Source organism: Erigeron canadensis, chromosome 3, assembly GCF_010389155.1.
Source record: "Erigeron canadensis isolate Cc75 chromosome 3, C_canadensis_v1, whole genome shotgun sequence".
NCBI classification, from domain to species: Eukaryota; Viridiplantae; Streptophyta; class Magnoliopsida; order Asterales; family Asteraceae; genus Erigeron; species Erigeron canadensis.
The window spans coordinates 33,567,026-33,577,907 of NC_057763.1; the positions used below are offsets into that span (position 1 = coordinate 33,567,026).

The 10,882-nt window shown below is 33.9% G+C and overlaps 2 protein-coding genes across 4 annotated transcripts; both read left to right on the forward strand.

The window, feature by feature from the left end:
* The first annotated feature begins 579 nt into the window (after window positions 1-579).
* Window positions 580-4,944, forward strand: LOC122592450 (uncharacterized protein YnbB-like). 2 transcript variants are annotated; one of them, XM_043764684.1, is made up of 11 exons: window positions 580-843; window positions 1,151-1,264; window positions 1,379-1,489; window positions 1,570-1,632; window positions 1,759-1,872; window positions 2,325-2,474; window positions 2,567-2,644; window positions 2,710-2,931; window positions 3,029-3,073; window positions 4,282-4,494; window positions 4,606-4,944. In XM_043764684.1, exons 1-11 carry the CDS (start codon window positions 658-660, stop codon window positions 4,663-4,665), a joined length of 1,356 nt encoding a protein of 451 aa, XP_043620619.1. In that variant the 5' UTR covers window positions 580-657; the 3' UTR covers window positions 4,666-4,944. The 2 variants fall into 2 exon arrangements, with proteins under 2 accessions (XP_043620619.1, XP_043620618.1); XM_043764683.1 differs by having other exon boundaries at window positions 584-843; window positions 3,029-3,115.
* A 928-nt stretch (window positions 4,945-5,872) lies between these two features.
* Window positions 5,873-9,373, forward strand: LOC122592694 (transmembrane protein 184C-like). 2 transcript variants are annotated; one of them, XM_043764982.1, is made up of 5 exons: window positions 5,873-5,968; window positions 6,655-6,953; window positions 7,051-7,173; window positions 8,171-8,461; window positions 8,954-9,373. In XM_043764982.1, exons 2-5 carry the CDS (start codon window positions 6,705-6,707, stop codon window positions 9,149-9,151), a joined length of 861 nt encoding a protein of 286 aa, XP_043620917.1. In that variant the 5' UTR covers window positions 5,873-5,968; window positions 6,655-6,704; the 3' UTR covers window positions 9,152-9,373. The 2 variants fall into 2 exon arrangements, with proteins under 2 accessions (XP_043620917.1, XP_043620919.1); XM_043764984.1 differs by having other exon boundaries at window positions 5,961-6,020.
* Window positions 9,374-10,882: the final 1,509 nt, after the last annotated feature.

Consider the following 10,882-nt stretch of genomic DNA (forward strand, 5'->3'; position numbering starts at 1 on the left):
TTGTTGTTGTTGTTGTTGGGTTTGTAAGATGGCACAAGGTGTAACGATGGGTCACATTATGTTAGTTATCATATTACTGTACTTTCCAAAATGAGTTTTATTTTCTTTTATGTTTCTAGTTATGTCAAGGCATAATAATAACCTGGGTTAGTTTCAAATGGTTTTAGCTATAGAAGATCAAGTCAGATCATTAGTCAAGGGTTTTGATAATTGCTGGTGGTTAAACAAATGTAGATAAGTAACGCTTTGTAGTGTAATTTTGTGGCTGCACTGTCTTTTGATGGAACTCGAAGTCATTACACGTTCAAATTAAAAGCCAAATACTGAGACTCGATCTAAAGAACCGAAATCTTTCATATCGAAAGATATATGAATTAAATTCATTCATTCACTTACTCTTTACCATTGTTCTGCCCGACATGTATAGGGATTGATGATATATATGTTCTACCAGATTTGTTTTAATTATTTATTTTTTCAAATTGTATCTCTATCTATAAAGTAAATTCGGGATAAGTCAGCATTGTTAGCTAAAGTATAGTTAAAAAATGTTTTTAGTATGTTGTTAGATTTTCTAAAATGAAACAAAGTATAATATCCAAAACCAATTTTATCAAAGGAATAAAAGTGTGAGAGAAAGAAGAGATAGACAAGTCCATGGCGGCGATGTTATCTCCGTTTCCAGCCAACTTTAACTCCTCCTCTAAAATTCTGATTACAAATCATAATTTATCATCATCTTTAGCATCAAATAAAACAGCAGCACTTCCAGTACGACACTCAATCTCCATACCTACTACTCACCATCAACATCCTTCTTCTTCTTCTTTGTTTGTTCCCGAGGTTCGTGTTTCATTCTCCCAGTTTTCCACAATTTTTGCTCCAATACATATATATGATAATGATAATTGAATTAGTAATGATTAAGGTTGTCTTATCATTAGTTTTTTTTAACAGTTTCTGCGCTTATTGAAATTTGAAGAATTCGTATATATACGTTTGTTTATAAGCTATGACATAATAATAATATAAGCTAAGAAAGCGATAAACTTGTTTGAAAAGGGCTTATTGCATTTCAATAATGTGTAATTTTTCAAGGAGTGTTCTTTTGTGATGTTGTGAATTTGGGTTTGTTGGTTTATCAATTCAGGTTGAAAGTGCGGTTGATTCCTTGTATCCGGAGTTCAGGTCGGTTGATAATCTTGTGGCACGGAATTCGTCTAGAGTTCTAAAAGCTTTTCAGAATGCCAGGGTTGGAGCTCATGTATGAGAACGTTATTATCCTTTTAAACCATTCATCTTATGATTACATTTAAATTGCTGCATTTTGGATTTACTCCTGCTTTCTGAAATAGTTTTTTTGACTATGTTGATTTAGCATTTTGGTGGTTGCACTGGCTATGGCCATGAAGAAGCTGGAGGCCGAGAAGCACTTGATCAAGCGTTTGCAGAAATATTTGGTGCTGAATCTGCAATTGTCCGCTCCCAGGTTTTGCCATACTCGATCACTCATCTGTTTTTCCCATCATTTTTGCTACTAGCCAGCTTACATTGGAGGCTTCGTTTCAGTTTTTCTCAGGAACTCATGCTATTACATGTGCTCTTTTTGCTTTCTTAAGGCCCGGCGATGAGGTAATTGTCGATCTTGTTCCACTCGCTCAGAACTAGTGACTTGTTACCTGTGCATCTATTCGTATTTTTATGTATGCAAAATGCATAATGTCATTCTGAGCTCGTATTTACTCGTTCGGTTACCAGCTTTTGGCAGTTGCTGGTGCTCCTTATGATACACTGGAGGAAGTTATAGGAATTAGGGATGGAAATGGATTAGGTTCCCTTAAAGATTTTGGAATCAGTTATCGAGAAGTTGCTGTAAGTTTATTTTCACCTATTGTAGTTACATGTCTTAGTTTTAAGTTCCAATTGGAGGTGGCAATTTCCACCTATTTAGTTATGAATGGTTCAGTCCGTGTTACCTTTTTTTTTTTAAATAATATCTAGTGTCCTAAACGAGTACCAATAGTTAGCTTAAAAGCGAAAGGGTCAAGTGGCTAGAAATTCACCCATATTGTATTTTTATGTATAAAACATTGAAAATCAGAATTTAAATGACTAGATTACTATTAGAATACTAAACTTGTGTTCGTATATGCCGATCTTATTATATGTAGACTTTTTTCCTACACCTGTGTTGAAGTCAGTCCAACCCAACCACTAGAACCTGCATCATATTTTACATTGTATGGCCCTGGTCCCTCCCTGTACATTTTTCCACATTAAATTTCAATGTACAATTGCCAATTCTAATGCATAAGCTGTTTCAGCTTGCAGATGATGGAGGGCTTGATTGGGGTGCTCTTGAGCTAGCTTTAAAACCTCAGACGAAATGTGCCCTTATTCAAAGATCATGTGGGTATTCTTGGCGTAAAAGCTTAAGTGTAACTGAAATATCAAGGGCAATACAGATGATCAAGGTTTGTAAGTTGCTTTATTATTGTTTTTTTCTTTCTTTCATGATACTTGTGCAGTTTGCTATTATTTTCCTGACAAAGTTATGTTATTGTAGATACAAAATCCAAATTGTTTGGTTATGGTGGATAATTGCTATGGTGAATTTACTGAAGCTATTGAACCTCCAATGGTGGTATGCTATTGTTTCTATTCTATTTATAGGAAACAAATCAGCTTTTGATGATAACGGATAAACAGGGTGCTGATCTTATTGCAGGGAGTTTAATTAAAAACCCTGGTGGAACAATTGCGCCATGTGGTGGATATGTTGCTGGGAAAGAAAAATGGGTAAAAGCCGCAGCAGCTCGTCTCTCAGCACCAGGTCTTGGCGTTGATTGCGGGTCAACTCCTGGTGATATTATGAGGACATTCTTTCAAGGATTATACCTCTCACCTCAAATGGTTGGGGAAGCAATTAAGGTATATAATTTTTGCCTTTTTGTTTTCATGGGCAATTTAGATTTGTCTTTCTGTAACTTATAGATGGTTTTCTGTTCTTATTCTTTTTTGTTATCAGGGAGGCTTACTGATTGCTGAAGTTATGTCTGCGAAAGGTTACAAGGTCCAGCCACTTCCACGAGTACCCCGTCATGACATAGTACAGGTTTGCTATGTGGATTGGATCATTTAGGAAGATCTAGAGATGGCATGATGGGTACTAGGTCAATTCTGGGTTGAAATGGGTCATTTTTTCAAGTATTGGTCAAAATGGGCCAGGCCGTGTCGGGTTTGTTCAGATACCTATTCCTGCCCTTTAACTTTTAGAAGATAAGAAATGGGCTAATAATTATTAGAGCATCCCTAATGGTGGTTAGTGAAAGATGTTTTTGCATTCGAAAAGGTCATTTATAACTTATTAGCTTGGCAAAACATGACTTATTGAAAAAACTTGTTAACTAAGGACTTGGTATTTTCTAAGTCTTTGAAGGCAGAGGAGAAGGCTAAAAAGCTAAAAGAAAAACCTTTTATTCCTTTTTATAAATCTTGGTCAGTGGAAATGTGAGGTATAATATTAGAAATTATTTATATAATGTTATTCTCAATCTTTGATTAAATTGATTGAGGTTGTGTTTGATAGGACTAATACTTATCTGGTCACAATGCCCAACACATAAACCCAATGGTTTTCCCCTCTAACATCAATTGGCAAAAGTTGGAGTAGCCGAGAATATTAAATGGAGTCATTAATTACTCAACTCTTCTAATATGGACATAAGTTTGCACCCAACAGTATGTGGCAAAAGCGGACTTGGTGACTTTTGACCCATTGGACCCATCCCCCTATTAGTTACATTTTTTATATTTTACTTGAGATAACGCACCACCCAAATCTACCAGCGATAAGTAAATGGGTTGAAGTTAGATGGAGTGATTTAGGGCTGAATACTTGGCCCATTGCAATGCCTAACAGATTAACCTAGTGGGTAGTGGCTTTCACTTTAAAGTTTAAACCAATTTGGCATACAGGGAGTAGACTAGCCCATGAGCTTATATGCAAACATTAATTTCTTACAATAACCTCGGATGAGGAGCATTGGTGTACACTGAATAATATGCATTAGAAGTAGACTTTGATAAATTTCAACCCATTCGATGTATATCCCCTTTAGGTAAACAAATTTCACCTGTTTGAGTTGACGAACAACCCAAGTCGACAATCTTAAGTGAATGGGGCAATGGGCTGATATTACATGGAGTGATCTAATCTTCGCTGCTTTAATTTTTATAAGTTTCTTAAAATAAGATATTTTGGCTTGGCCGTATTTGCAGGCTGTACAACTTGGAAGCCGTGAGAGGCTCCTTGCTTTTTGTGAGGCTGTACAAAGAAGCTCCCCAGTAAGCTCATACACGAAACCAATTGCTGGTTCAACACCTGGTTATGCATCGGAGGTGATCTTTGCTGATGGAACGTTCATTGATGGCAGCACCAGTGAGCTCTCGTGTGATGGGCCGTTAAGGGAGCCATTCACTGTGTTCTGTCAGGTTCTCATGTTTTTTATAACCAAAAAGCAACAAGTTGCAAAAATACATTTGAAAATCTTTCTAGAACAATTAAGATAATGATGTTTGATGCCTTTAATTTTTGCCTGGCAGGGTGGCACTCACTGGACGCAGTGGGGATTAGTGCTGGGAGAGGTTTTGAATTCATTGTAACATCTGATATAACAAAGTGTATAAATACGACAAAGGCTTCAGCTGAGTTTATTATTTGATAGAAGTTATTATCTCAACCATTATGCTAAATCAAGTGCAGTTTTGATTCATCTAGTTTGTGGGTCATGATGTCTCGTTTTTGTATCATAAATAAATATGCTCATTTTCTGTTTGGTACTTTGGTTTGTCTACCATCTACAGTGTAATTGCTGTTTGAAAGTCTGCCATAAATTTTGTATCCTTAATTCTGTAATAATATCTCTCAATAGTTCTAAGAAATTATATTGTTACAATGTTACTCGTGGCCTTCCTTAACTCTCGAAGAGTCAGCCATAAATAGGGTTGCCAAAAGGCTGAGTCGTAAAGATCGATTTCTGTTTCTTGTTAATGTAATGTAAACCATACGTTTATATGCTCCAGTTTTTAAAAGTAAAATTCAAAATTGTCATTGACGACACATCCTTGCCAGAGGTCATGGGTACATCGTCAAGGTATTGAGACTCAAAACCCGCGGAATGCGACATTGAGCAGTTACTTACTTACCTTTTTTTTTCATTGACGACACATCACACATAGCGACGGAAAAGGAATTTTGACGTAAAAAATAAATTGATATAAATGTGGATCTATCCGATGCATATATTATTATTGTCAGATGGCATCTCTAATATTAAGCTACCAGTTAATGTTTGTAATTAACAAATTTATTATACAGTATTTGTAAACTAGTAAAATATTTGTCTTAGAGGCTTTTTTGTTAGTGTTGGTTCATTTTGTAGATGTTCTTGCATAGTTGCATCTTGGGGTGAAGTGTATGAGGTTAAAGTTCTAGTATGGGTTAGTTTGATAGTTTCTAAGTTATGGAGTAATTAGTTTAATTAAACAAGTTTGACAATCATAAACAAATCGAGTCTCGAGATCTGCGCTGGTGATAATGTATGACCCACATAGCAAGATACAAATTTATATCAACTCGTGGTACAAAACTTTATATTTATATACTGTAATACTTTTGTTTATTATTTTATACTAACAAGCTATATTAATTAATTAAATTAATATAACTGATATTTTTATAGATAGACGTATATAAATCTAATGTCAATAATTACTAGACCAACTGATCAAAGTTATCCAGAGTTTGATGAAGTTTTGAGTTATTTACTCTGAATATTAGAGACCTCACGTGAGTTTTGTTTTGTTTTTTTTTTTATGTCGACAAAATGTTAGAAAAAATATATATATAAATCATCTACCAACCCACACTCTTTAAAATCCTTGGCAGAAGAAACAAAATAAGCAGGTACGACGCTGATCACTCTCTAATTTATCAATTTTTTCATCATCTTATTCCGGTATAATTCCTTATATATAATCTTTATAAACTTCCTTTACTTTAAAGTTTAAAACAAAGAACTGCTTCATTATATGTTTTGTATGTATATATATATAGAGATAGTACTATTTGACTATTTGTTATGTAGTCAACTGTTTTCAATTTATTAGATTTACATTACAGACTATCTAAAAGGTTCTCGTTATATAATGGAAGATCAACAGACCTTAGTTGAAGCAATCATTATAGTATGATCCTTAGTTAATGATCTTATGTTGGAATTTATGTTTTTTTGGTAACTTAGTAAGTTTATAAGTTAAGGTTTGAGGTTTAGGAGAGTAAGGTAAGGACCTGGGTTTGAATTCGCCTTCTCACATTTGTGGGAGTTGATTATTGGGGGGTTTCTTAGGAAGTCTTAGGTTGCGTCCTAGGCATTCGTTTAGTTTACAAGTAGGAGTACAATAGATTGTTGTTCTGAAAAAAAGGAGAGTAAAGTAAGGATCCCCAGTAAGGAGAGTAGCATGCTTATATTGATATTTGAACGTATTTATCCCTTGTAAGTAGGGATTTTTTATTATTGCACAATTTTTTTAATGTAGGATGTCCGCATTTGTTAAAGAGAGTTGTTCTGAAAAGAATATATATTTATGCAGGGTCTGCTTCTTAATATCCAGTGGATTGACGAGCATTAAAGAACTCCGAGATGACTCCTAAGCAAGTGACACTATTTGGTTCTGGATCTTTAGTAGCGATTACAGTTCTCTTATCTTTGAAGTTGTTTAAAGATCATCTTGCACATTGGAAGAAACCAAAGGAACAAAAGGCAATTCTAGTGATAATTCTCATGGCACCCATTTATGCTGTTGATTCTTATGTTGGATTGGTTGATATTCGTGGTAGTGAGACCTTTTTCTTGTTTTTAGACTCTATCAAAGAATGCTACGAGGGTTTGGTTAGTACCAAGTTTGTTATTTTGAATGTGATCCATTGGTGACTGGTGAGGTATGGACTTCTTTCGAGAATTTAATTGCGTTGTTTTATAAATGCAGGTGATGGCTAAGTTCTTAGCTTTGCTGTACACTTACTTAAATATATCTATAAGCAAGAACATAGTCCCGGATGAGATCAAAGGAAGAGAGATCCACCACTCGTTCCCAATGACTCTCTTTCAAGTAAAGTTTACATCTTTTGATCTTTTTTCATTTCCATGTAGATTGTATAGATGGAAATATTGGGAAATATCAAAATAACAAAGTAACAAACACAATCTAAGTATATGAATGGGTTACACTATAGTATTAACTGCTTCTTATGGAAGACTTGGCCTAAGGTTCAATCCAAAGTTCTGTCCAATAATAGTGAAAATGTACCTAAGAAGCTAAGATAGATCATGGCTGAAAAGACAACAAATTGGGTGGGTTGGGTAATGGGTCAAAACTCTTAAAAACTTTTTTATACTGATCAAAATGGGTCAACTTCGGGTAATCATAAACTATTCTTTTCACACTTTTTAGTAACAATTCGTTTTGTCATATATGATTTACGAAATTACATTCTCTAAATGGATCAAACTGGTGTGAAGTTCGGTACCCTATCTTCGTTTTTCAACTTTTTACTCCGTTGATATTAGTTTGTCATTTATGATTACAAAAATCACATTCTCTAATTAAGAGTCTAATGTTTTAAATAGTGTAAGAGATTTTATAAAATTAAAATTTGGTCTTTTTGACCTGTACCTATTAAAGTTTTACACATCTAACTTGTAGGGACAATTTATTACCTGAATAGACCCACTCCTAAGTTATTGGTCAAAATTTTCATCTGCAAATAAATAAAAAGAAGTGAAGTAAATTAACCTTCATAAATCAAATGAATTTCTAACTTAGAGCCCCAAACCGTGGATATTTATCCCACAGTACGGTGAGAAGGTAGCAAAGCCTCTTGCTACAGTATGAAGAGTTTCCTTGGTTGGTCCTGGTCTCGTGACTCGTCTAGGATCAGTAGTTATGCGTGCTTGGTATTCATGTTTGCATGTTTCTCACACGTTTGACATGGTCCTATTGTTCGATGTTCATTAACTGCATGCAATATTGAATCAAATTGTTCACTTTATGGCTTTACACTAAAAGTATTGGTAATGTTACTGACATGTTTACTGATCTAATGCAGCCTCACTCAGTTCGTTTGAACCATCAAAACTTGAAGCTCCTTAAATATTGGACATGGCAGTTTGTAGTGATTCGCCCTGTTTGCTCTGTTTTAATGATAGTTTTACAACTCCTTGAGATATATCCCGATTGGCTTAGCTGGACATTCACTATGATCTTGAATGTATCTGTTTCCTTGGCATTATATGCTCTTGTGGTTTTCTATCATGTATTCGCTAAAGAGTTAGCACCACATAAGCCTCTCGCCAAGTTCTTATGTGTCAAAGGAATCGTCTTCTTCTGTTTTTGGCAGGTACAGTTCTCATCTTATGCACAAGTTAATTATCTTAATAAACAGTTAGATACTTAGATACCACCTGCAACTAAACCGGGTATCATATTGTATCAAAGAGTAGAATGTATATACTTGGATACCTTCATTTGTATCTATTGCTTGTTTTTGTGTTCAGAATATTACAAACACTCCTCAGTCCTCACTAATTAAGTGGTTGTTACAACTTCTAGTTTCTGTAAGACAGACACCATCTACTCACTGAACCACATTTAGTAATAGCTGAATTTGTCTACTGAGTACTTTGACATCGCACACATGAATACCCACTTAAGTATTTGTATGGTTGAACTTCAGTTAGAGTAAAGATCATTTCAATACCGATTTCAAACCTAGAATTCCTACTAAACCCTTCTGGACCAAAATTTTCTATTTGCAGTCTAGTTTTACATGTTGATTGATGTTCTTTACGGCATTTTTGATAAATGTTGGATTATCTATGATTATTTTCAGGGAATTGTACTCAGTGGTCTCGTGTCAGTGGGCATAATCAAATCGAATCATTTTTGGCTTGATGTGTCACATATCCAACAAGCTCTGCAAAATGCATTGGTGATTGTGGAGATGGTGTTTTTCGCCATCTTTCAGATGTATGCATACACTGCTGCACCATACAAGGAGGCCGATGTGAAAGAGAAGAAGAAAGAGTGATTGGGTACTTGCATCATTTCTTGGAAATAGATAATGATGAATATTCGGTTTTTGGGCGTTATAAATGTACCACTGGCCTGTTTAGCTCACAAACATGAAACATATATATAAATATGAATAATGATGATTTATTCCTTCTTGAAGGGCTTGTATTTTGATAAGCTATAAAGGTATGATAGATATTTGAATGAAGAGTGCCTTATGGTATATCTTTGCACGATACATAATTGATGTCTATTTAAATTCAGTGCTTATATCTATATATGATGTTTAGTCTACAGTTTTCGTAGGGTTTTGATATGTTATGTTTCTTGGTGTCAAATAAATGTGGGGCTGAATGTAGTTAACAGAGAGTTAAAATGAGGCTCAAACATTTTATGTTCTTTAAATGTACTTTGCAGATATGTTAAGTACGATATAAGAATCACTTCTACTTTTACGAGTAACTGATGAAAATGTTATTCGTCTTAAACCTACTAGCCTGAATTGTCTCTCACTCGTACGTTTTGCCATATTGAGTTGAAATTTTGGGTTGTTTTTGTTGTGTACATCTCATGAATCTTTGATAAAGATACCTATATCAACAGCCAAACAATGGAGGTTCCCATGTGAGTTGGTAGAGGATACAAATGATCGTAACAGAAAAGTTGGTCAAGCACCCACATAGGTTATTTAATCAAAAGAAATTTCTGATGTTGTCGCTGCACTTTTACTAATATTGATTTAAGGCCTTTCTATACTGTCACCTAGATTTAAAGGCCACTTGGTATTGTTTGTTTGTTTGTTTTTTCCTTTCCGTTGGACTATCTAGCAAAAACTTTACCTATATTAAAACTTTTTTTAAAAATTATACCTAAACCTGTACTAAATTTATAAATAATCTAATGATACTATATATCAAAATTTTCAAAATAAGCTTCATCTATACTCCTTTATACTCTTAAAATTTTTAAAATTTTTAACTTTTTATTTTTAAAATACCTAAAATACCCTTAACTTTCAACACATTTTAACCACACACCACATCTAACCAAAATATCTCTAAAATATTTTACAACCTTATCAATCCAAAGTATATTTAATTAATTTACTTTTAATGAGATTGTTTACAAAATACAACTTTTAACCTTTAAAATAACTACACTACCCTTTTTTACATCAATTATTTTCACATTAATAACCACACTGTTACCGCCACCGTTGCCAATCGCCGTGACCGCCGCTGCATAGCGCGGGTACCCTTCTCGTATTATTAATAGAAGAGACACCTTTACCATTTCACAAATTATTTTATCTTCATTATTTTGTAATTGATAAAAATGAAACAACATAAATACTTGGACAACTTATACAAAAAATTACACTAGATAAGCTACTTAAAAATGACCATGATAGTTGGGTGATTTCACAAATTATCATATCATTTTTAAAAAGTATAATACGATACATAATTTCAAACTATTTTTTATAAACGGCTAACGAAATTCATTGAAAAACTAACAACATGTTAAAATAAGATACATAAACAAGTTACCAAACTATACAACAGTAAACACCATTATTAACATATGGATGAAATCTAAAATTGACACCATTGTTCAAGTTATTTGACTTATTTCATGCAATTAAGATTATGTTAAAAAATATTACATTACATTACAAATTAGTACTGTACAAAACTATACCATTTCCACAACATTCAATTTGTACCTCCCAACTTAAATAGCATCT

What these genes read in the sequence shown, in the direction of transcription:
- LOC122592450 (XM_043764683.1), top strand. Translation starts at nt 658, where the DNA reads ATGGCGGCGATGTTATCTCCGTTTCCAGCCAACTTTAACTCCTCCTCT. An exon ending in CTATTGAACCTCCAATGGTG is followed by an intron (nt 2,645 to 2,709) that starts GTATGCTATTGT and finishes ACGGATAAACAG; the next exon opens with GGTGCTGATCTTATTGCAGG. An exon ending in CCCGTCATGACATAGTACAG is followed by an intron (nt 3,116 to 4,281) that starts GTTTGCTATGTG and finishes CCGTATTTGCAG; the next exon opens with GCTGTACAACTTGGAAGCCG.
- LOC122592694 (XM_043764982.1), top strand. Translation starts at nt 6,705, where the DNA reads ATGACTCCTAAGCAAGTGACACTATTTGGTTCTGGATCTTTAGTAGCG. An exon ending in AAGAATGCTACGAGGGTTTG is followed by an intron (nt 6,954 to 7,050) that starts GTTAGTACCAAG and finishes TTATAAATGCAG; the next exon opens with GTGATGGCTAAGTTCTTAGC. An exon ending in TCTTCTTCTGTTTTTGGCAG is followed by an intron (nt 8,462 to 8,953) that starts GTACAGTTCTCA and finishes GATTATTTTCAG; the next exon opens with GGAATTGTACTCAGTGGTCT.